The 25,335-nt window shown below is 42.8% G+C and overlaps 1 protein-coding gene across 5 annotated transcripts in view; it reads right to left on the reverse strand.

Moving 5' to 3' along the window:
• hecw2a (HECT, C2 and WW domain containing E3 ubiquitin protein ligase 2a) overlaps nt 1-24,909 on the reverse strand; it is a 51,186-nt gene extending 26,277 nt beyond the window's left edge. For 2 of the 5 annotated variants that reach the window (XM_047371027.1, XM_047371024.1), the window contains exons 1-9: nt 23,961-24,901; nt 17,592-18,122; nt 10,252-10,359; nt 9,118-9,212; nt 7,310-7,376; nt 6,915-7,084; nt 6,706-6,845; nt 3,355-3,455; nt 2,416-3,263 (exon numbers count right to left, since the gene is read on the reverse strand). In XM_047371027.1, the coding sequence (XP_047226983.1) occupies nt 2,416-3,263; nt 3,355-3,455; nt 6,706-6,845; nt 6,915-7,084; nt 7,310-7,376; nt 9,118-9,212; nt 10,252-10,359; nt 17,592-17,970 (1,908 nt within the window). In that variant the 5' untranslated portion in view covers nt 17,971-18,122; nt 23,961-24,901. Of the gene's footprint in view, nt 1-2,415; nt 3,264-3,354; nt 3,456-6,705; nt 6,846-6,914; nt 7,085-7,309; nt 7,377-9,117; nt 9,213-10,251; nt 10,360-17,591; nt 18,123-23,900 lie in introns of all 5 variants that reach the window. The other 3 variants (XM_047371026.1, XM_047371025.1, XM_047371028.1) reach the window with 3 other exon arrangements.
• Between the last annotated feature and the right edge of the window lie 426 nt (nt 24,910-25,335).

Consider the following 25,335-nt stretch of genomic DNA (forward strand, 5'->3'; position numbering starts at 1 on the left):
ACTCAGTTTTACAGTGAAGTGAGCAACATCACATGAAGTGGACCATTCCAGTTATTTTAGAATAATGAGTCTGTTTGTACATCTCAGCTGCATCATTGTGGACATCTGGAGTTTTTACAGCATTTTGAGAAGAACATTGTTGCTTCACAGTGAATAACAATGACTGCAGAGTAGATTAAAGGTCATGTTTGGGGAAAATATGCTTGAAAACAATGGTTTTTGCTGTCTTAAAATGAAGATCTGTAAGAAGTAAGCCAAGTATAATCTCTTCCCTTGCATTATGTTATCTGATTAATGTTATCTGTGATTTGTCTCTTGTGACCTGCTGTGACCTGCCAGTGAGACAAAGAGACCCTGACAGGCTTAGTTCAGATCTTAAAAGGATCATTAAGCTTTTATAAAGTGGGGTTCTGTAAAGAGAATGTTAACAGCAAATATCTTACCTGCAGAAGCTAATTCTCTCAGTGTCTTCACTGTGAAGAAATACAGAAGAGATTTCCTGCTAACGGCTCTCAGAGTGGAGCCAAGATAAAACTGAAGTCTTAAACACGATCACTGATGCTGAGAAGCAAACCCCTCCCTCTGCTGCTGTGGTGAGCAGTGTGTCAGAAACGTTCACCCCATTTATAGTAATAAACTATACCCAAATATTGTGTAACGGTAACTTTATAACCTAGATTCAATTAATAAGATGAGGTCTGACTGTAACAAATTGTCAGTGTTCTCTCGTACCTGGAGAGACAGCATGGAGACAGCTCCGGTTAGGGTTAACTGTTTATTAGCCAGATACTTGTGAACTTTTCAGTGTTTACACTATAAAACTAACTTATAACCACTTCAAAGACAGATGAAGTTTGTAAAATTCACACACAATTAATGAAGAAAGCCTTAGAGTCAGGTCCGACCGAACAGCGCCTTGTTTCTAAAACCTGTAAAGGACCCACAGGGTTGATTTACACACCCTCCATTTCAGCTACCTGTATGACCCCTTCTCTTTTCCAATGGTTATAATCAGTCTGACAGAGAGAGGTATCCCAATCCTTGTGGTTTTTAGTAGAACAATGACCATCAGTGGGCTCTAGATGGACAAACTGTCTACTTTTACGGCTCTCTTTCATCCTCTAGACTTGAAAACTGGCTCAGAGTTTATCTGTTCTTTCTTTCTAGATGAAACGACTAAAGGAGCTACATCCATTAACATTTACTTTTCCTTCCCATAGAAAGTACTCCTGGATCAGTGCTTCTTTGTTCTCTTTGTGTCTCTGCTCTGTTCTCTCAAACCCCCAGTGGGTCGTGGCAGATGGTCGCTCACACTGAGCCTGGTTCTGGTTCTGCTGGAGGTTTCTTCCTGTTAAAAGGGAGTTTTTCCTCTCCACTGTCGCTACATGCATGCTCAGTATGAGGGATTGCTGCAAAGTCAACACCAGTGACTGTCCACTGTCTCTACATGCTCATCCAGGAGGAGTGAATGCTGCAAGTCACTGACTGGATGCAATCTGCTGGGTTTCCTTAGATAGAAAAACTTTTTATCCAATATGAATAAATAACTGAATCTGACTGAACTGTTCAATGATTACGATTTAATAGGAACGTATGAACCTGACTTTGTGAAGAACCTTGAGACGACATGTGTTGTGAATTGGAGCTATAGAAATAAATAAATAAACTGAATTTAGTTTATATTTGTGGCTCAAAACCTAAAATATTATTTAAATGAAGGAGTCTTTGCTAAAGACGGCAGCGGGCTTTGATGATTTAAAATAGTTTGGAATCTGATCTTTAAGCTATTTTAAACTGAACTGACTAAATTATGATGCTGGAAATTTTAAAACAAGTGAAATTGTTTTGCGCTCTCCCTCAACAATACTCCATCTGAAACTTCCTGGCACATTAAAAAGTACTTCCTCCCAACCAGGGCCTTTTTCTGGGCTATGTTTCTGCCCTGGTTCTCTGTTTTACCCTGATGAATGCTCGGGGGGGTAATAATGGCCCTAAAATCGACCTTGGTGTCCTGAAAAAGTTCCTGTTCCTGTGGTGGGATGTTATATTATCAGGTCATTGCAGCAGCATTAGAGAAGCTTTTGCAACTTAGATGTTATGGCAGACCCTCCCACTCCCCTCCAGGCAGGTCCAGACTGACGTCTTGTCGGACACACGCTGTTTAACTCAGCGTTTCATGCTCGAAAGTCATCTTTATGGAAACAGTTACTCTAGGGTGATTTCTTAATTCAATTCAATTCAGTTTTATTTATATAGCGCCAATTCACAACACATGTCGTCTCAAGGCACAACATGCCTTAGAAAAATAAAAATGACTTTAGAGCATCTTTTGAACAAGTCTTTAAAAAGGAACGGATTCATAAGGTTCGGTTCCCTTTTCTTAAATCCCACCTCTGATAAATCACATTAACTCACCACAGCCGTGGTCATCGTGATCGGACCGCTCTCTGATGATGAGAAAATAGTCTGAGGGGCTGTTGCCATGGAACAGGAGTCAATCTCAGATGTGAGATCTTCACCTGGTGCCCCTTCGTGTTCAGGGACCTCTCTGCCCTCTTGTAAAACATCATTGGTAACAATCTCAGTGAGAAGAACCTCCTCCTCTACCTCAAGGAAAACGTCTGGCTCCAAAACATCCTCCAAGTCCAGATCTGGTTCTACATCAGGGGCCATTTGTGCCTCCAGAGGCTCTTCCTCCACCGCAACACCTGCAGACTCCTCCTCCTGCGCTGGAAGTGCCGGTTGTTCCTGTCCGAGCTCCGGAAAGAGGTCATCTTCATCTGGGCCGCTTGCATCAGGAGGTTCCCCGTTCATCAGCAGCGGAGATAAAGGCACTGGAAGCAGATCGTTCATCCCAGACCGTTCCTCGTCCTCGTCGGAGTCGATGTGTAATATGTCACTCAGTCGTGTGTGTGTCGGGAAGCTGGAGCACAGTTTAGGTGAGGCAGCACCCAGAGGTCTCTCACCAGGACCTTTAGGGGCCTCGATGGCATCCAGGCCCTCACTAAGTGACCTCTGAAGGATGGATTGTTCAGAAACAACCACAGATTGTACAAATCTGGCCGACCGGACTACAGGCAGGTCTTTTTCCAGTAAGGCTGTGGCTCCGCCTTCACACATGCTTTGCGATCTCTGGGAGCCGGTTGGAGAGGTGCCTGCAGAGACCAAACCTGGAAGAGGATGGGGCAAGTCCTCGTCATCAGAGGGAGTCCCTGGAGCTCCGTTCAGAGATGAGATGCCGATGATAGAATCTGGAGAGACACCTGCAGCGGGCAGAGAGGGTTACAAGTTGGTGAACACAAAGAAAATGCATCGTTACATTACAGGAATATGAATCCAGAAAAGCAGATTCACCATCAGGTCCCGTGGAAGTCAGCTCTACTTTAAACTGAAGCTGCCCGCTGACATGTTCGGTGGGTAAGCGCCGACACAGCGGGAAGCTCACAGGCTGGACTCTGCATGGAGAAACAAGAAGAAAACAGGACAATGTTTATGTTCCTGTCAGAGGTTTCCAGCCAATCATTGCTGGAATGAAGGTCATATCCACCGGTCCAGGGTGGAATCACACAAATACTGCAATGATATTGAAAACAAAACCTGGGAGCAGAAGTTCCTCTGATCCACACAGGCTCAAATATATACATACACCCCAATGATATTGGGTAAAATGCCTCTTAGGGATGTGTGGGTTCTGCAGACATGCTAGCTGCCCTTTTCCTGCCATCAGTCCTGGATGGAGAGAAGGTCAACCCTGATCATCCTCTCTGCCGACCTGATTGTTGGCTGCAGTCCGGACCTGTCCTGGTTTGTAGCTGAACCAAACCACACAGAGATGGACAAAGACAGGGCAGACTGAATGATGGCAGTGTAGAAGATGACCAGCAGCTCCAGAGGAAGGTTGGACTTTTCAAGTTGCTGCAGGAAGATGAGTCTCTGCTGGGCCTTCTTCTGAACAGGATCTGTGTGTGAGGACCATCTCAGGTCCAGAGAAATGGTGGTTCCTAGGAACCAGACGTGATCCACAGCAGACACAGTGTTGTTGAGGATGGTGAGGGGAGTTTGGGAATGTTCTCCAAACCTCCCTCTGTGAATAAAAGGTTTTACAGTCTATGAAAAAAGACTCCAGGTGAGGACTACATGTCTTCTGTAACACTGACATCACTCTGTTGGGACCCACAGCCATGGATTGCAACATGAAAACTCTGGTACAAACGTTTCTGGAACTTTCAAAATAAATTGCATTTAACCGACTTCCAGCACAACTTCAGAAGGGGAAGGGGGGTAACAACGTACTTCCCATGAAGCCACTGCCCATATAAAACCCCCAACTTCCCAATGGTCCGATCTCTTCCACCCGGACTCCGTGCGAGGCTGGCCGGAGAGACAGCGCGCTCATGTCTCTTTGCTGGCAAACAGACATAAACTCTTCAGTTGGATCCAAGAGTGTCGTACGATCATCGATTATATGCACCGAGTTAAGTACGGATTAATTACTGTTTGTGTACCCGGTATTCATTCATAAAAAGGGAAATTAAAGTATAAGCATTACTTTACTTTCTCTCTGAGGCCTGCAGAAGCAACTGTGTTCTAGAGAGTTCCCTGCAGAAACGCTGTCTCTACGAAGCCGAGTGGAGTGGCTTTCCCAGTCTGGAAGGAGGACAACCGAGACCGCATCACCGTGGTTATGTGCAGCTTGGTCGGCCCGACAGCGAGCCGCCCCCCTATTTCCTTAATAATATTTCTTTAAATATTATTTCAATAAATAAAGGCAGTTAATTAGACACCGTTGAGAATTAGTCATCCAGAAGGTTGGTTTTATTCAGCAGATCATTATTTAAAACATTATTTTATTAAAATAATATTTTATCTGATCTTACATTGTGAATGGTTGTCTAAATGTTTGCTGATTATTGTCTAAGTTAATTCCAAGACTAACTTAACTTCATTTCCAGATTCTTCAAGATAATCCTTGGTTCTCAAACATAAACATTGTATGGTAATGTTGCATCACTCTTTTGGTCATAATTATCAATCATCTTTAATCAACTTGTTTATATTGTTCATAGTCCATTAGTTGTCATTATTCTTTAATTCTGATTGGTAGTTTAGTTGGATTGTTTTAGCAAAGTAAAGAGTTTGTTGATTGAAATATGTTTGACTTTGAGTTGACTTATTTTTGTTCATAAATCCTTGTATTTTAATAAATTGTGTGAATTTATTCCATATATGTGCAGAGTTTATGCTGTTCAATAATGTCAGAGCTCGTCTCACACCTTTCTATTCTGTCCTAATACCATCACCTTACTGGGCTGGTAATCACAGGACAACCCTTAACAGACCCAAATATTATTTAATAAAATATTAAAATATTAATATTAAATATTAAATAATATTTTCAGATTAATAGTCACAACAGCTCCAACAACCTTCAGTTATAAAAACAGATTCCATCTTCTCTCTATTTTCTTGAGAGCTCCACGCTGAGGTCCACTCGAAACAGCTGGAAGTCCAGCATCAGGAGGAGCTTTCAGCCACAGGGATGTCAGAACATAAAGTGCTGAGAAGCAGTAGTTTGTCTATTTTATTCACCAGGTGGATTGACGGGAGCCGAGCATGAAGACCCTCGATAGTGAAGCTTGACGAGCTTGCCTACATGTTTCCCTGTCTGCATCTCTGCTAAATCCAACAGACAACTGTCCCGCTCCCATCCAAGATCTCAGAAAGATCCCATCCAGACCATCTGGATCGGTAGAAACTGGAGAAAAACAGCTCAGAGAGGTCTTCCTGGTGTTTAGGAGATGCTCTCTGATGAAAGTAACTGCATTATAGCAGCGAAGTACAGTTCAAACACAAAAAAACATGAGCAGCGTAGTAGTGAGGCGGCCATCTGCGACAACATCTATGATGTCCTTCTAGAGCTTCATCTATAAGGTCTCGTTCCCAGTTTTGGGAAGGAAATTCCAGCAGCTTAATATTGGTTTGTTTTATCCATTAAAACCAGTTTGGATCTGGGTTTGGGAGCATTGTCCTGCAGGAACATCAAACTGTGTCCAAGCCACAATCATCTAGCAGTTGGCCTGAGGAGAAGTTGAAGAAGAGGTAGCCCTGCTTCCACCAGCAAAACAAACCCACAACATGATGCTGCCACTACCATGCTTAACAGCTGGTGTCGACCTTTTCTACAGAAGACACTTGGCCTGTCCATGTGGGCATCTGCAGATTTTAGTCCAGCTTGAAGGTGGTGGATTTGGAGCAGGAGCTCAACCTTCTCAGTTCATAGTGATGTTAAACTGGTTTAACTGGCTTGACTGTGGACTATTTCACTGGGGGTTCCAGCAGTTTCCAGGTTATCATTGAGCCTTGGTCGTACTTCTGCACAGCTGCTTGAATCTGCAGATGTGTAGAAATGAATCCTACAGACATTCTTACCTGGTGTAAATCTACCCTTCAAACCTTTTAATGCTGCAAACAGAGACCACCGACTGGACTCAGTCATGATCGAGTTAATCAGTCTCAGCTTGTCCGGTTTAAACACACTCTAGAACCTTTAGCATCATATAATTAAGGATTTAGCTCAGTGTATGTATATATTTAAGCCTGTATGATCAATATGATGTCAGATCCAAGAGGAGCAGCTGTAACTGACTCAGATGTTGCTCTGAAGGACTGTTTGCATGAAAGAGTCACCATGTTTCTGTCTCCTACCCTGGAATCTTTTCAATGAGCCGCTGCACCGGGATCGCCAGCTGACCAAGGAAACGCTTGATGATTGGACGACTTTTGGCAAACTTGTCCTTCACCTCTATGTAGAGGATGTCCGTCATCAGCGCCACAAATGTGTATTTCTGTTAGAAAACATGAAAGGTCTATGAGGGTTTCAGAGAAAAATGTTGCAGAGAAAAGACAAGAATTACCTCTCCGTGCCAGACAGGGTTGGTGGTGTTGGCGATGATGGCTGATCGGCGTTCCTGCCCGTGGTGGCTGAAGACAGGGAAGACGTTTCTCTTCCCCGGATGGATGGACATCTTCAGATAAGGGTCAGGATTGAAAAACATGCCTTTCTTCAAGCCGGTGGCACGCAGATCTGCAGCAGAACAATCCAAAGAGAAGTCTTTCAGTTGGAGAGCCTAGATCTATCACCTTTCTACAAATACTGACCTGTAGGAACATAAAACCCTAAAGTGTCCCGACATTAAGTGGTTGAGGTTATTGGAAGATACAGACAATCAAAAGAGGTCAATATTTAGCTAAAATCAAGCTAATCTACTAGCTCTTCTCTGTCATCAAACATACAAACGTCTGAGCTCACCGGTTAAAGTAAAGCTGATCAGTTTCCGTGGATGTTCAACGCCCACTTGCTCTGCCAGGCCCTCCACCTACAGCAGCAGAAAGAGGACATCCTCACAGCACAGCAGATACAGACAGTTACTGTTCAAGAGTCTGAGGAACTGAAGAAGGTTTTGGTCGGGTGCTGATGCAGCTCAATTCAGTAAATGATCCAAAAAAACAGGAGTCACACAATCCTCGAAAGAGCAACATCTGGCATCTTTCACCAGAACATTTTAACCAGAATGTACATTCAGTTTGTAAGTACGCCCCATGGGATGTACTGGGGCTTAATGGGTTGAGTAGTCATCTTGCAATCTGAAAGTTGTGGGTTTGATTCCAGCTTCCTGCAGCCATATGTACCCCCAGCTGATCTGTGAATCAATGTTTGTGAGAGTGATTGGCTGAATGTGGCTCGAATGTAAAGCGCTCAAAAAAGTCTAGAAAAGCTTCAGTCCATTTACCATTTCCGGAACCACGTAGAGCTCACTTTTTCTGAAGGTACCACCACAACATTTCAGTCAGGCTGAGGTCTGGACTTTGACTAGGCCGTTCCAGCACCTTGAGTATTTTCTTTTTCAGCCATTCTGTTGGGGATCTGCTGCCTTGTATGGGATCATGGTTCAATTGATGACCCAGTTTGGACCAGGCTTCAGCTGTTGGACAGATGGACATATTTTTGACTCTAGAATATTTTGGTCTACAGAGGAGTGCATGGTCCACTCAGTGACTGTCAGGTGCCAAGGTCCTGTGGCTGCAGAACCAGCCCAGATCAACATCCCTCCACCACCCTACCTAACAGTTGGTATGAGGTGTTGGTGCTGATCTCTTGCGTTTGGTTTCCTCTGACATGGTTCTGTTCATCATGGTCAAACATCTCCACTTTGGTCTCAACTATCCAGAGGACATTGTCCCAGAAGTCTTGTCATTCATCCAGATGCAGATTTGCTAACTTTATTCCTGCTGCCATCTTGTTTTTAGTGAGAAGAGGCTTTCTCCTTCATCCCTCCCAAACAGCCAGACTGGCTCAACCTTCAACCTTTAACCTGCTAACCTAAGAGCTTCACACTCTGACCTTGAGCTGAATCTGCTGGGACGTCGACTCCTGGGGAGACTGGCAGCTGTCTGAGATGTTTTCCTCTTGGGAATAATCTTCCTCTCTGTAGGATGATGGACTTCAGATGGTTTGGAGATGACCTTATGACCCTTCTCAGGTTGATGAACAGCAACAGTTGCTGCTCTAATGTCATTGCTGTTGTCTTTCTGCCCTGGCATTCAAACTGTGTGAATCAATACTTGGTTAGAGTTCATTTTCTCTTTCTTTGTCATTTGGTTTCTGCATTTGGGCTCTTTTAACCAAGAACTCAAACACTGGGATCAACAGTAGTTTCTTAGATTCTTCTTGAAGTTATAATTTTTTTAATAACATGAAATTAATGAATGTTTGTATGTTTGTGCAGCACAATTTTAAACAAGTAATGATCATTATTTGAAAGTATGAACTTTCAGGTGGATTTTGAGACTTAACTTGACTTCCGCAAAGGTGACATTTTCCTGAAGGTCAATATTTAAGTCCTGGTTGTTTGTGGATTCAAACAACATATGTCGATGGTGCAGATGTCCATGTGTAGGATACCAACAAAAACAACAAAAGCAGCTAATTAAATATCCTGAGGTAATCTTCACCCGCTGAACCTCATTTTCATCCCAGAGGAGCTGCAGTCTGAGGGTTTATGTTTCAATCTTAAAGAGAGTCACCAAATTTACTGAAACACTGAAAGTAAAACCCACCAAGACTGCTGGGTTCTTCACAGTGATGCAGGGGGTCGTCGCTCTCAGCGCTCCGCTCACTCCGTGGTAGTACTTAAAACAGATCTTGGTTTCAGCTGTGAAGAAGAAGGACAAAAGCTATCATCATGCAATGTGCAAGTGTCCTGTAAATCAGTCCCTATACATCCATTAATGGTCTGCACAAAATTACCTTGAAATTAGACCATTCCTTCTCCATGCTGAACTGTTTTTGACTATGATCATATTTTCTACAACTCTCTAATTTTGCATTATTTGCTGTTATTTCAGCTTTTAACTTTGTTCTCTCTTTTCTCTTCCTAGAAGCTACACCTGGCCTGACTCTGTGTCTACCTGTGACACCTTTCTGGAGAGGGGAATCATCCGAGCTTCTGCTGGCAACAACTTAATGCTCACCTTCTACAGATGATCCACATAGCCCTGTCTTTCAGTGTTTAACCCTTTCTCTCTCTTAGACATGGCTACTGACTGAGCTTCTACTGTAACTAACTCTATGTGCTCTCTTTCAGACTCTAACCTTGAAAACTGGCTCAGAGTTTATCTGTTCTTTCTTTCTAGATGAAACGACTAAAGGAGCTACATCCATTAACATTTACTTTTCCTTCCCATAGAAAGTACTCCTGGATCAGTGCTTCTTTGTTCTCTTTTTGTGTCTCTGCTCTGTTCTCTCTAACCTCCAGTCGGTCGTGGCAGATGGCCGCTCACACTGAGCCTGGTTCTGGTTCTGCTGGAGGTTTCTTCCTGTTAAAAGGGAGTTTTTCCTCTCCACTGTCGCTACATGCATGCTCAGTATGAGGGATTGCTGCAAAGTCAACACCAGTGACTGTCCACTGTCTCTACATGCTCATCCAGGAGGAGTGAATGCTGCAAGTCACTGACTGGATGCAATCTGCTGGATTTCCTTAGATAGAAAAACTTTTTGAATAATAAATTGAATCTGACTGCACTGTTTGGCGGTTAGGATTAGTTGGAATGTATGAACCTGACTTGAAATCTGGATGATTGGATTGAATTGACTTTGTAAAGAGGCTTGAGACGATGTGTTGTGAATTGGTGCAAAAAAAATAAACTGAATTAAATTTAACTGAATTTCTATACAGAATTATAACGACTTACGCTCCATAAAGTAAGGCCCAGGCTCCAGTCTCCAAACAATCTGCCCCTTCTGGGTGCCATTAACACCTCTGTTCTTACAGTCCCACACGTTGGATGGACTAGTTTCATCTAAAAAAGAAGAACTGTTAGATTCTGAAGATAGGGTTATTTTTACATCACAGACATCTGTTTCCCAGCTCCAGATTGTGCAAATCTGCAGTTACTGTGCATTGCTGCAGTTTTCAGCCTGTTTAGTCTGCAGACTTTGCAATCCAAACCACAGTTTTACCTTTAATCAGTAAAATGTGTTCCAGAAATAGACTCTCTGTAACCTCCAACCAGAAGGACAAAACTTCCTGTGACTTAAAAACATGGAGGGGATTCCGCTGTACGTAGCACTTTTATACCCAGATTAATGAGGACCCAAACCCAGAAGGTGTGTGTGGAGCGGGGAGCATGATGCTCCTTACTGAATGTCTGCTTTGTTGAGGAAAGAGGCAGCTCCACCAGGGTACAAGACCTTGCAGCAGGTAATTAAGTCCTGGCAGCCTTATGATCAATATGAAGTCACCTAACGACCCGCCTGGAACCAGCAGCACAAAGTCATCTTCTTTTTAATTTTCATCTTCACAGAACAACGAAAATGTCCAAAGTTAGGATCACATGAATGACCTTCCTGTTTAATTTCTAAGAAAAATAACAAAACTTTTGCAAATTTAGAAATGAAGTAGTCTTGAGTAAAAAATAATTATCCGTCTGGGATCATTATCCAGATCAAACGCTGTTTTTGGTAGAAATAATATTTTTACATGAAAAATGATTTACTGGCAGGTGTAGTAGAGACACAGAAAACTGAGACATACAATCGCCAATACATGCAAACAACTGATTCTATATATCTGAATCATTCAGTGGGGAGGTCAGGATCAGAAATAAGAGCAGGGTGGAGATCAATCATCCTGTGAACAAACGGGTGCCCTTATTTAATTTCCTCTCCTGCCATGTATGCTGAAAAAACACCTCACATGGTTCTAAAGGTGAGGACTGAATGAGATTATGTAGAATATCAAGGCCAGTCACATCTTTGGCACATGGATGTCACATCTAAGGAGCTCCTGTTCAGCATAGTGTGTGCATACTGGCATCAGTGATGTGGAATTCACAGTGTTCTGTTACATATTGACCGGGTATATTTCTATCCATCAATTTACCACTGTTATCATGGTTTTATTACAAATTGTTAAAGAAAATGTATTACTGCAGGTATAAGTTAATACACATAGGGCCTGATTTTAAAAAGGTTTGCCTGTACAAAACATGTTTGCGTCCGCAAAGCTAATCCACAAACGAGGTGCTTATCGGACTGCATGTGTAAAATCAGTGGAACAGGGGGCGCAAACTTCATGAATGCACAAAACACATGATAATGACCAAAATGCTCAAATTTAAGGGAGGGGGATATGCAAATGTGATTACCTGCAACGCGATTTATCAAACCTTGAGCAGATTGAGGTGCTGTTTCTGCATTTACCACGTTTAAAATACAGGTACTAACTGGGATGAAAAAATGGCCAAAAGGAGGCATAGATTGTAGAGCAATCAGAGCTGGATCGGTTTAATTACCTTGTTTAAATGTGAACATATGTCAAGGGAGGGTTTATACAGTAAAAAATGATTTCATGTCACCTAAAAACAATTTAAACAATCAAACACCCTGGATATTGTTAAAATATTGGCAAAACAAACAAAACAAATTCAGAAAAAACTTTGGAAAACAATTTATTTTTATGTATGTAAATGTTTGATTAAATTCTTTGCAGGACAGTTAAGTGACACTATATTTTAAATTAGCAAAGCTATAATATACAGATAACCAACTCCTACAACAAATTATATTTAGGTTAACGTTACGTTCAGGCTTGAATATTGTGGCTGTTTATGATCGACTCTGAACTCTTCAAACACGGAAAAAAAGAACACCGTGAGTCTCTGAAAATCATTTAATGTTTAAGGGAGACAACCCTCTAATAAATTAATTGACAAATATATTGTTAATATTGATTTCCCTAATGCACAATAAGCCATCATTCTGATTAAAGGTGAAGCAGAATGTAGTCTTCCCCTCACTGGGTCCGTCCGGACCACAAACATAAAGCATCTGCTTGCAGAACAACTTCAAACTCAGCCTTCTGCATGCGCAATTACGCTCTCAGAGGTGCCCTGTTCAAATGAACAGGAGAAATAATCTTTTCAGGGCAGAAGCTGTAAAGACAAGCCTGCTGCTGTGAATACTGACAACAAAAGTTAACTAACTGTAACTGTTCAGGAAAGCAGCAGCAGAACTGAACTGAAGGAACAAATCAGCAACTGGACCATTCATAGTGATGCAGGGTAACAACGTGTTTCAAGCAACACAGCAGAGAATCTGTTCACTTTTCCTCTTGTTCCACTGGGGGCAGTAGCTGCCAGCCAGTAGCAAACCTAGTGTCCTTATTTAAATAGGGCGGTCTGCACCTCTATGGCACCTGTTATCCATTGTGCGCGCAATCTTTGAAAATCGCTGCAACACGCTCAGTTATTGCACAAGCAATTTAGCGCCTCCTATCTGGGATATCTGAAGATCACAGTGAAACCAACAACAATAAATACAGCTAACCAAATCATTATTATGATCAGTTCTAGTCATAATAGTAGTACAATTATGTGTATTAACAATCCAGAATTCATGGACAAATGACTTTTAGTCTGCAGACTCAATAAACACTCCATCCAGCATGCAGAGAAGGACATTTATTGTCTTGAAAACATAAGAATTATTTTTGTTTTAGAGTAGAGAAACATCTAAAACATCCAGGGCAGTGTTCCTTGAGGACCAGGGTTGAAAACCTCTGGCCTTTCACATCACAAACATTGAGGTTTATGATTTTAGGTGTTATAAAGTTTACAGAGTGTGAATACATTTGCAGGTGTAGATCAAGTGAATATGCAGGAACTGCATCCAGCAGGTTTTGAGTGTAAAATGTTCAGGAGGCTGTCATTGAGGTGACATCTGGAATCAGCTCTTCATCCAATGAGAAGAACCCATAGATGGTTAATGTTCTGGATGCACATCACTGCAGCTATATTAGGTTTCAGCAGCATGGACAGAACCGCCCGTCAGCCCGAGTTTGATAGCCTCCTAAGGCTCCCAGGTCGGTGAATTTCCTCCCTGTCAAATTCCTGTCTCTAAGCAGGATTAGCATGCATCATCAGAGACCGCCAGCCTGATTGTGATGGGGTGTGTTATGGTACACTGAGGCATGTTGACTCAGCCTCCTGTCCTGTGTAAAACCTCAGCAGCTAATGTTTCAGTATTGACTCCAGAGCAGGAGGCTCTACCTGGATACGCTCAGCATTCCTATAATAAAACACCCGGATCAGCTGAAAGCGTCGAGGACAAGGCGGGTCAAGCTATCCCTGAGATTCAGAGCCAACAAGCTTACAAAAAAAGATTCTTGAAGAAAAGTGCAAACAGATGAGAAGATTCAGTTGGTTCCTGTTGGTTCTGCTAATCTTCAACATGAGATTTAAATCCGGAGATCCCAAACCTTTCAACTCATGATTCACAAATCTATGACTTGGACTTTGGTTTGTTGAAGTAACATAACTAATTAGATAATTATACTCGGGCATAATGAAGACTACTTTTTATCAATTTAGGTCTTTATTGTATTTCTCTTAACAATTGTTGCACAAATCTGCAATTTTCAACCATTTAAAAGCTTATTTTCTATTCTGTAGGCTATTCAAGGATCACCTACTCGGTGTTTCAGAACCCACAGAGGGGTTCTGACCCTAATATTTAGAACCACAGATTTAAATCACTAATAACTGGAAGGTTAGATTATAAATTACAAACCTGTTTTAGTAGCAAAGGAGCCAATCAACAGACATTACAGGTGTTTATTATGGGAGAAAGAACAAAATCACAACAAGGTGAGGCTTTGACTATATTTCTGAGGAAACCATGAATGTCTATAAGTTTCATTAATCTTCAGACTGTGTTTAGAGAATCTCTTCAGTGCAGAATAAGCCTGTTCAGGTTTGACCACTTTAACTATTTAAGAACTTGAATTGGAGATAAATCAATGCAGTCCGGCTGCAATAAAACTTTACCACGGTAATAAAACCCTCCTAATGAAACATAAACAACAATGAAACATTCATTCTTACTTCAGCTGGATGCAGACCCTAATCTTCCTGACAAAATATTCTCACGTCTTAGTAGAGTGAGATCTTTAGACACAACATCTGGTTGCCCAGCTACCAACAGAACTTCTGCTCCAACAAAAGTCAGAAGCAAACGGATGGAAGCAGTTTTAAATAAACAGGGAGGCTGAAATCTCCGTTATTAATGGTAGAAATGTTACAGAGAAGGACAGAAAATAGACCAACAGCAGAAGCCAACTCTCTGCTTCTTCCTTTTGATGTACAAGCTAGGCTGTGCTCTGCAGCGCAGTGAACAGACACAGGAATCTAGAAGAGCTGCGGTTTTTGAAAATGCTTTCCAAAATGGAGTTTTTCTAACAACTCTGTGGTGTGTCCGTGTGGACAGGGGAAACTGTGATTTTAAAAAATAACAACGTAGCCTGCCTACTTCATGTATGCCCATTATCACTTTTTGCACAAGAAACCACCGCAGCAGTGGATCTATCTCAAGTTGTCCCGACTCTGTTGATGTTAAACTGTGAACCTGCTAATAAAAAGTTCATAACGTTAAAGGAAAGGAGAAGCTGTTTAATTTTTCTAGCGCTGCTTTAGTCGGTGTGGAGAAATGGGGCTGGTTTATCATAGCTTAAGATGGTCATAATTTATTGCTTCAAAGGACCAGATGGGTTATGATCTGCTTCTGGATTTCTGCCCCAAAACAAGCAGAAAGGATGACGTTGTTGCATAGGTTTCATCAGGAATGCTGCTGAAGACATCACTTAAATAGTGGCCACCATGGAAAAGGTTTCTCTAGCATGGAGTTATATGTGAGCAGAAGATATCCAGCAGCTTTCTGCTTTCTGCATGCACGACCTGCAGGTGTCTGAGTTCAGTTGAGTCTCTTAAACTCTTACCCTGAGAAGAACCATAATCTCTAAGATAGTGGGAACCCGGCTAGCTGTTGTTACAATCAAATAACATCAGAACTTATTTGACCTAAAAACAACTTAACTAAAGCTCATTTATAGAGACAGTTACCAATCTTTACCAGAAGAATCATAACCAAAGAAAATTATTATGATTTAATAAAGAGCTTGAAATAGTGTGCTGATAGTTTTGTACCGAATAAATTTTATTAACACAAAACCCGGTCCGTTCTCAACGCTGTGTCTCTGGAACTTTAAAACACAAACGATATAAAGTGAAAAAGTGTCACAATATAAACATTTAGAGGTTTTAATTGATGATTGCTCATTTTTTGATCCCCATGTTCAACAGCTGGTGAAATTAACATTGGATTTTTATTGTAAAATCAGATCACGTCTCTAATTTGAGGCTAAAAAACGCCTGGTTCATGCTACTTTCATGTCTGTGCAGGATTATGGTGACATGAACTGTTTATCGTGGAGCTTCAACAGGTTTCACGCATCGTTTGTTGTGCGTAGGGGTTAGGTGGACAGACTTGGCCCCGCTTGTATTTATATTGTATTTATAAGGCCACACTTGGACTGCTTGATTCTGATTTGTCGGTCTACATAAATGGAAAAGCCACTGAAGGTTCTTCTGTTCGTTGTGAGGACGTTATTTTACTTTCTGACCGAACTGAACTGGGAAAGAAATGTTTGCAGTTTTCTGCTCCATCTGCATGGAACTACCTACTTAAAAGTGTTTTTAAGGTTGCTCCTAGAGATCCTGAGAGGGAATCATTTGTCTGTTTTCATTGAGGGAAGTTGAATTATTCTATTTATGATTGTGTCATGATGTCATGGTTATAATCAGTCTGACAGAGAGAGGTATCCCAATCCTTGTGGTTTTTAGTATAACAATGACCATCAGTGGGCTCTAGATGGACAAACTTTATCAGTTTATTATTTTACTTAGTACCCCTACACGTGGCCCGTTCTGGGGTGGCCGTGCTCCGGCACTCGGTGGTTTGGTCTGGCGTCCCCGGCGGCCCCGCACTGTTCCGGACCCTTTGTGGGGTGCGTTGAGACGACATTGTTGTAAATAAGTGCTAAATAAACAAATAAATTGAAACGGAAACTCTCTGTGTAGTTATGCTGCTATAGGCTTAGGCTGCTGGAGGACATAATGACCACTTTCACCCTCTTCGCTACATTCTCATACTACTCTCTAATTCTGCATTATTTCCTGTTATTTCAGCTTTTAACTTTGTTCTCTCTTTTCTCTTCCTAGAAGCTACACCTGGCCTGACTCTGTGTCTACCTGTGACACCTTTCTGGAGAGGGGAGTCGTCCTAGCTTCTGCTGGCAACAACTTAATGCTCACCTTCTACAGATGATCCACATAGCCCTGTCTTTCAGTGTTTAACCCTTTCTCTCTCCTAGACATGGCTACTGACTGAGCTTCTACTGTAACTAACTCTATGTTCTCTCTTTCAGACTCTATCCTTGAAAACTGGCTCAGAGTTTATCTGTTCTTTCTTTCTAGATGAAACGACTAAAGGAGCTACATCCATTAACATTTACTTTTCCTTCCCATAGAAAGTACTCCTGGATCAGTGCTTCTTTGTTCTCTTTGTGTCTCTGCTCTGTTCTCTCAAACCCCCAGTGGGTCGTGGCAGATGGCCGCTCACACTGAGCCTGGTTCTGGTTCTGCTGGAGGTTTCTTCCTGTTAAAAGGGAGTTTTTCCTCTCCACTGTCGCTACATGCATGCTCAGTATGAGGGATTGCTGCAAAGTCAACACCAGTGACTGTCCACTGTCTCTACATGCTCATCCAGGAGGAGTGAATGCTGCAAGTCACTGACTGGATGCAATCTGCTGGGTTTCCTTAGATAGAAAAACTTTTTATCCAATTTGAATAAATAACTGAATCTGACTGAACTGTTCAATGATTACGATTAATTAGAATGTATGAACCTGACTGTTGTGAAGAGCCTTGAGACGACATGTGTTGTGAATTGGTGCTATAGAAATAAACTGAATTGAATTGAATTGAAATTGAATGTAACTGTGCTGCTGCCAGTCCTGGCTATGATTTCCTTGTAAAAGAGATTCTTCATCTCTTCCCGGTGAAATAAATGTTAATATTAATAATAATAAACATAAGGCATTGCTCCATATTTTGAAAAAAACTAAAGGTGTTAAGTTGTGTCCCACTCTCCTCCACAACCGATTTATCCAGTAAAAACTGGGAAAGTTCCATCTCACCAATTTGGTACAGCCCAATCCAGTCGGTAGCATCCACTTCCTCCTTGATGTCCCAGGATATGACAAGGTTCTGGCCCCAGTTCAGCGTGTACTCCAGAGTGGATGCTGTGAGCGAGGACCGGCTCTGGGAGGTCACCAGATCAGTGTCGCTGTTGGCCCGCGTGAGCCCAATGGGCCCACTGATGACAGAGGCGGCGTCCACGGCCGCGCCGCCCCTCTCCGCCAGCGTCCGCAGGTTTTCCGGACTGAGGGTGTGGCGCAGGTGAGGGCTGCGCCTGCGGGGTGCGGACAGGTGTTCACGCCCTCCGACGGACAGGTTTGGTGGATTGTGGGAACGGGTCCTGGCCGGTAGAACCGCCGTGGCGAGGGAAGGACGCATGTTGTAAAACTGCTCAGTCAGCTCCAGGAAGATGAAACCAGGCGAGGTGTGAAGAACATGTAGATGTCAGACCTAGTTCCCAGTCAGTATTTGGCCCAAGCTGAAGGTTTTCATGGACTGTCACAGGTGTGGTTTCAAGATGGTTTAGGAACCTAAAAGGAACAGAGAAGAAAATGTTGGAATTCAATGAAAGAACCTGTAACAAGTAGAGAAGAATAAGGAACTGGGACAGATAGTGTACAGCAAGGCTGGACGACTCTACATGAGCTAGATCAGGTGTGTCTGAGTCCAGTTCTGGAGAAAAACAACCCTGCAACTTCTGGATGCATGGCTTCTCCAACGCACCTGAACCAAACAAGTGACTTATTACTAGACCTCTGCAGAGCTGACAGACATGCTGACAAGGGACTTTATTCTGGTGTGTTCAGACAAAGATAACCCGAGTAAACACAAAAAGTAGTTTTCAGATGATTCATTTTTTAAGGGAAAAAATCTATCCAAACCAACCTGACTCTAAGTGAAAAATAATCACCCCCTAAACCTAATAACCAGCTGTTCCTCATTTGGCAGCAGCAGCTTCTACCAAGTGTTTGATAACTAGTAACAAGTCTTTAGCTTGTCAGCTAGTGCATCTATCATTGGTCAAGAGGCAAAGCATCCTCCAGACACGTCCCCAGTCCATCACTGAGCTCAGTCTCACAAATCAAATCTTTAAAAATTGATACAAAAAAGATTTTGTTGGAGGATCTAGACAAAAGTCAAAGGTCCAGATCTGGGTTTATGTGGACCACCATGTTGGATATCAAACTATGCAGTAATCTTCGCTGTAGGATGCTGTAGTAATTCAGACAGAAAAGATCTGTACCTGGTAAACGCCAACCATCACTGTGTCTGACTGGACGGTTTACTGAGGTCACACAGGGTCAGTGATCGCAGAGTTCTGGAAAGGCCACCAAGCCTGACTGTCAACTAGGTTACATGGTCTCCATAGGTCAGTGTACAGAAGAATCATTAACGGTTCAGTCAGCCAGAGAGCTCGGGTTCTCAGCTGATGATGCTGAGGGTACTTCCTGTACGGTTGAGGAAGGTTCTCTGGTGCAGTATTCAGATAGACACACTCAGGTTCAGTTCAGAAACAAGCTCAGCATCCTCCTCTCCTGCTCACAGCCAATCAGACATCCAATCCTCATTTGACCCACAGCATTCCTGTCACACCTCAGATGTTTTATCTTCCACCTCAGCCATGGAGTCTTCTGCTTCTACATATTTGTCTTCAACCAAATCAGAATATGCTGATGCTCCCTTTGCCTCCCTCCACCCGTGTGTCTCAAGAAGTCAGGCGAAGATGTAACTGCAAAAACTGAACCAGAATATACTGCAGGTCCAGATCATGTCAGCCCCAGAACAGACTGTACTTCCTGAGGAAACTTGGGACCATCAGTATTTGCAGCAAGATGCTGCATATCTTCTATAAGTCTGTTGTGGAGAGTGTGATCTCTTCAGCCATCATCTGCTGGGGAAGCAGCATCAGAGCCAGGGACTTAAAAAAGCTCAACAAGCTGATAAAGAAGTCTGGTTCTGTTCTGGGGACTCCTCTAGAACCTCTGGAGATCATTGTACAAAAAAGGACTCTTCATAAAATGAAGAACATTATGGAGAACCCTGAGTATCCTCTTCATCAGACTAGAACAATGATCCCAAACACAGCAGCTAATCTACAATAGAATGGCAGGGAAGGAAAAATATCAAAGTGCTGCAATGGTCTAGTCAAAGTCCAGACCTTAGCCTGATTGAAGTCCTGTGGTTGGACCTTCAGGTAGCTGAACAGAAACAAACGCCCGCCAACCTTGGTGAGGTTAGACAGCCAAACACCAACACTGAAAGAGACTGATAAAGTCCAACAGAACCATCTGGTAAGAGTCTGTTCTACTGAGTGTGGTTCTATCAGCTGTTGGATCATCTGGCTGGATCCAGTTGTCCACTGCTTCTTTGTTCTGGTTTAGTTCTTGTTAAATAAATGTCTGTTTAACATCATGTGTTTCCCTGTTTATCTGAGGTTATTCTCCTCACTCTATTATCTGGCAACAACCAAAGGATTTTATTTATCGTCTCTCAAACAATGCATAAAAGCTTCAAATGAAATCAATGTGGTTTGAAGCAGCTGAACAGAAACGATGAGACGGCCGTTCAGGCCTGTTCTTCTCTAGGCCTGAAGCCGAAATGAGATCTGATGCATCAGAGTCAAGAAAAGCCTGGACGTTCCTGACTCAACAAGATTACTGGAGCATGGCCTCATCTCTCTCTCACACACACACACACACACACACACACACACACAAACTTCAGACAGGGATTTACGAGAGAATAAAACCTTCATCACAGATGCAGGCATACGTAAATCCAGCTCACGTGGCTGACAGGGTCTGAAACACCGTCATGCCGAGGCAGCGTCCACCAACCGCCACAAGGATCCAAATACGTGTGTTCAGAGCCTCTGAGTGGTTATGTAACAGCTCCTTTGGCCTTAAACTCGCCCTTCAATGTCTACCACAGATGTGCAGAGGGAGGTGTGGACCAAAAATAGAAGGGATGAGGTGTCAAACAAACAGGAAACCTCAGGTGAAGAAATGAAGCAACCTGGATGTGATCCAGAGGTCTCCGTTCCGTTATAATTTCACCTTCTCTGCTCGGCAGTTTGACCTGAATTACTGATGGTTCCCTGGAAGCAAACAAATCAAGCATCTTTCGAAAACAACGGAGGGAAACTGACTCTAATCTCTCTCTGCTTGGTATTAAATGATAATGAAATCAGCCTCATTAAGACTGTTTCTCACCACAGGACACTGCTTGAAACCAGCAGCAAGAAAGACCATGTCTGCAACAGTTGACCTGAAGGAGAAATCCGTTTTATCCCAAACATTCCCAGAACCAAAGCGGATCTAAAAAACAAAGCTTCAATAAAAATGTCCTGGTATTTGTGACATATTTTGCTTTATAAAGGCAGAGGATGTAGGAATCTGTCTCGTCAGGTGTTTCATGCAACAGGCACGGCGGCTGCATTATGGCTGTTAATATATCCACTTACACACCTCCCTCAGGGCGGAGAGATGCTAACATGCCGAGTCGTCACAGTGTCAGACACACACACTACAACACAGTATGTGTTGAATATGTTTTGTCAGGGCTGTAAAAGCATCAGAACCATCGCCCAGAAGAGCTGCAGCAGTCTGCATGTTTCAACGTTCATTTAGTTGACAAATCTTTATCATCAGTCATGGAGAAAACGTGTTTAAACCTGATCTTTCCTCTGGAAAGATTTAGGAATCCAATCAGAAGCTCCGATTAACTGATCATCATCAGGGTGAGTCACCTTCATGAAAGCCTCAACCTGACTGAAATGCTGCGGCGGGACCTTCAGAGAGCTGAGCAGAAACCAACATCTGCAGACATCAATAACTGAAGCATTCTGGGACAAAGAATGAACTTAAACTTCCACAATGATGTGAGAGACTGAGGGAGGTTCTACCTCCTGCTCAAGGAGGTTCTGCGGGCTGCTGGAGGAGGTTCTACGGGCTGCTGGGGGAGGTTCTACCTCCTGCTGGAGGAGGTTCTACAGGCTGCTGGAGGAACTGGCTGCTGGAGGAGGTTCTACGGGCTGCTAGAGGAGGTTCTACCTCCTGCTTGAGGAGGTTCTACGGGCTGCTGGAGGAGGTTCTATGGGCTGCTGAATCATGAGGTGGAGTCTTGTTTCTATTGGCTGAGCTTCCTTTTCAGGTGTTCAGTCTGATTACAAATAATACGGTTCTGGAGTGACAATAAGCAAAAAGCAACAAAAAAACCAAAAAGAAAAAACAAACATTGAAAGACCTTCAGGAAAACTGGAGAATCGCTGCTGAAGATCACATAAGATTTAAACAAAGCCTGACTCCTTGGAAGGAAAATATGTATCAACATGGGTTGGCTGAAACATTTTCACCGTCCTTTAGGAAGTTCAGGTCTTGCAGCTAGAAGTTCCCTTTTTGAATCCTTTCGGCATGTTCTGCCTGTCCATGCGTGGGTTCTCCAGCTGGTTCCCAGCTGGTGTCTCTAAGTTGCCCTTAGGTGTGAGAGTTTGTGGGGGGTTGTGTGTCTCTGTGTTGTCCCGTGATGGACAGCAGGAGACCTGTCCAAGGTGGACCCGTCACTCACCCAATGACCCCTGCAACCCTGCAAGGTCAAGCAGGTTTAGATGAGGGATGGTATTTATTCATCCTCCATCTATGTTCTATCTCCACCAAATCCTTAATGGTGCCTCCAGCATCCAATGGGAGAGAGGCGGGGAACACCTGGGACATGATATCCCCGGGTATTTATTTTTTATTGGTAATATTAATAAAGCTTTACTTAAATATTATTTTCAGTTGTAGAACTTTTTTTAATTGTAGGATTTTCATTTTATTTCATTTCATTTTTGTTTACTTCAGTTTCTGTTCATGTAGATTTTAACTTCATTTCTTAATTTAAGTAAATTATTACCTTTATTTCATGGTATTCATGTAATAATGTATTATTAATTTTGCCATATTATAATTGTGTTATCATATTAATAACTTTTTATGTTTAATTCATTTTTGTATTTTGTCTTAATATATTTTTTGTTTTCTTCTGTTTGACTGTATCTTAATTTAATGGGTTGGATCTCAGTCCAACGTCTCGGTCCCTGGAACTTGGAGCTTTTTAGATTTTCAGTTAGAGACAGAAGGAAATCTGAACTGTAAAAATGTAAAATTTCACAAGAAAATTTAAATTATTAAACAATTTTGGCAACTTATTAAGAGATTCCTCCTTCATACCTCTAGCTCCTGGAGCGTTTCCCATCTTGACCAGCAAAGACTTGGTGCCAGTCGGCGCTTTCTGTAGCAGAACTAGAACGAACTGGTGCCAAACAAGCACTAATACCTGTTTAGAACCAGAACCAGTTTGGTCAGAGAGAAATCTGAAGTCAGCAGCTCAGTTTTACAGAAACCAGAAAGGGTGCTTCTGTTACACAGAAATAATGGAACCATGTCTGCAGCCACCTGGAGCAATCAAACCTTCACGCATAGATCTTCCCAAACTGGGCTGAAACCCAACATCTCACACAGCACCGGTCTCCATTAAAGAGCTGCAGAATCTTATAAGACTTTAAACACATCTAAGCCTGGATGTGGGGTAGAGGGAAAAAGACAATTTTACCAAACCAGTTTAAAACAGGTTGGAGTTTCTATTCTATTCTATTTACAGATGTTCCCTCTGTGGCAGATTTAAAACACAAAGCAGGAGTGAACTGGAGGAACAAGATTTAAGATCCAGATCATATCCAGTTGGTTTAATCTGTGGAAAGAGCTTCTTTTGTTTTTTGCTGGAGCAACATTTGAAAACGCTGCGTTTGCATGTTCACAGTTTTCTTGAACTTGAATGAAAGATTTAAAAAGGAAGAAAACAGCAGAAACGCCGTTTTCATCATCAATGAGCTCCTGAATCTTCGTTCTTAGCGCAAACTGATTTGACTGCAGATCAATAAGGTACAGAGCTGATTGATAACCAATCACAGGCCTGCTCTAGGATCTCAGAGAAGAAGAAAGATGAAGGTAACCCTCCCCGCTCAAGACTCATGGTGAACCGTGTCAGCAGAAACGGCCTTACATAACAGCGCGTCTCCAAGCTGAAGCCTTTCTGCTCCATCTGTGCGCACACGCCTGAGCGGGACATGCGGGGAATGTGCAGGCTGTTGGATTACTGTGGGAATTCCCACAGTCATTTTCTTTACATGCACCATGCAGCTCTGTGACATCACGCACGCAAGAAGCTGGAAATCATCCCGCAACGGTGCGGAGAAACGGAAGCAAGAGCACGGTGCGCAGAAAAGCGTGCTGCGGTTGTTTTAGTGACAGATGCATCATCATCATTACCTGTTTCCCTGCTGGCTGCAGGATCACCTCCACTGCATCCATCCACCATGCACACCTTACCTTTGACGCAGAGCTGCGGGATGGAGGAAGGATCCCCTCCCTCACAGTTCGGATCTTCTAGTCACGTAGCGGGACGGTTCCAGTCCAGAGGTGTGCGCATGAAAAAGCTCAGCCTCCACCATCCCCTTCCTCCCACACTATCTGCACCGGAGGCTGCTGTTCCTGCGGCTCATCCCTTCACCCCTCCTCTCTCTCTCCCTGCACCGTGATGAGCTGCAGTCAGCGCAGCTTCCTTCCAGCTGAACACAGCCTGACTGAGCAGAGCACTGCTGCCAGAGCCCGGAGAGAGAAGGCAAACAGCTTACTGGAGGATGGCGTCATGCTTTCTGCTGCTTTATTCACACAACCAGCGTCAGCGTGTTCCCAGCTCTGTTCAGTGCATATTAATGTGGGGGAAAATACCAGAGCGGGCTGGGATTCAACCAACCTGTAGAACAACACAGAACCATCCAGTTAGCACATTTATTCTTTCGTTTCTGTTGAAATCATCTGATACCAAATTAACTCTTATCATCGTTATGAGTGCGTCTAAATACCGTTAATAAATAACACTCCCTCTGCAACAGTGAGTTGCATTTAAATTAGCTTTTTTACTTTTAAATAGACAAAAATGTAAAATATGTCCAAACCCAGGCCTGTCTGGAGCTCCATAGATCACCGCTGATTCAGAACTAATATCATCTTAAGGCAAATCCAGGTTACATACAGAAATATATCATCAGTTCTGTTCAGTCAGACAGATTCAGTTGGATCCTACTTATTAAAAAATACAGTCAGGTTCTATTATTACTGCAAATGATAAAACGTTTCTATATAAGGAAACCCAGCGGACTGCATGGAGTCGTTGACTTTGCAGCAATCCCTCATACTGAGCATGCATGTAGCGACAGTGGAGAGGAAAAACTCCCTTTTAACAGGAAGAAACCTCCAGCAGAACCAGAACCAGGCTCAGTGTGAGCGGCCATCTGCCACAACCGACTGGGGGTTTGAGAGAACAGAGCAGAGACACAAAGAGAACAAAGAAGCACTGATCCAGGAGTACTTTCTATGGGAAGGAAAAGTAAATGTTAATGGATGTAGCTCCTTTAGTTGTTTCATCTAGAAAGAAAGAACAGATAAACTCTGATCCAGTTTTCAAGGTTAGAGTCTGAAAGAGAGCACATAGAGTTAGTCACAGTAGAAGTTCAGTCAGTAGCCATGTCTAGGAGAGAGAAAGGATTAAACACTGAAAGACATGGCTATGTGGATCATCTGTAGAAGGTGAGCATTAAATTGTTGCCAGCAGAAGCTTGGACGATGCCCCTCTCCAGAAAGGTGTCACAGGTAGACACAGAGTCAGGCCAGGTGTAGCTTCTAGGAAGAGAAAAGAGAGAAC

This window comes from Girardinichthys multiradiatus, chromosome 7 (assembly GCF_021462225.1).
Source record: "Girardinichthys multiradiatus isolate DD_20200921_A chromosome 7, DD_fGirMul_XY1, whole genome shotgun sequence".
Classification (NCBI taxonomy): domain Eukaryota; kingdom Metazoa; phylum Chordata; class Actinopteri; order Cyprinodontiformes; family Goodeidae; genus Girardinichthys; species Girardinichthys multiradiatus.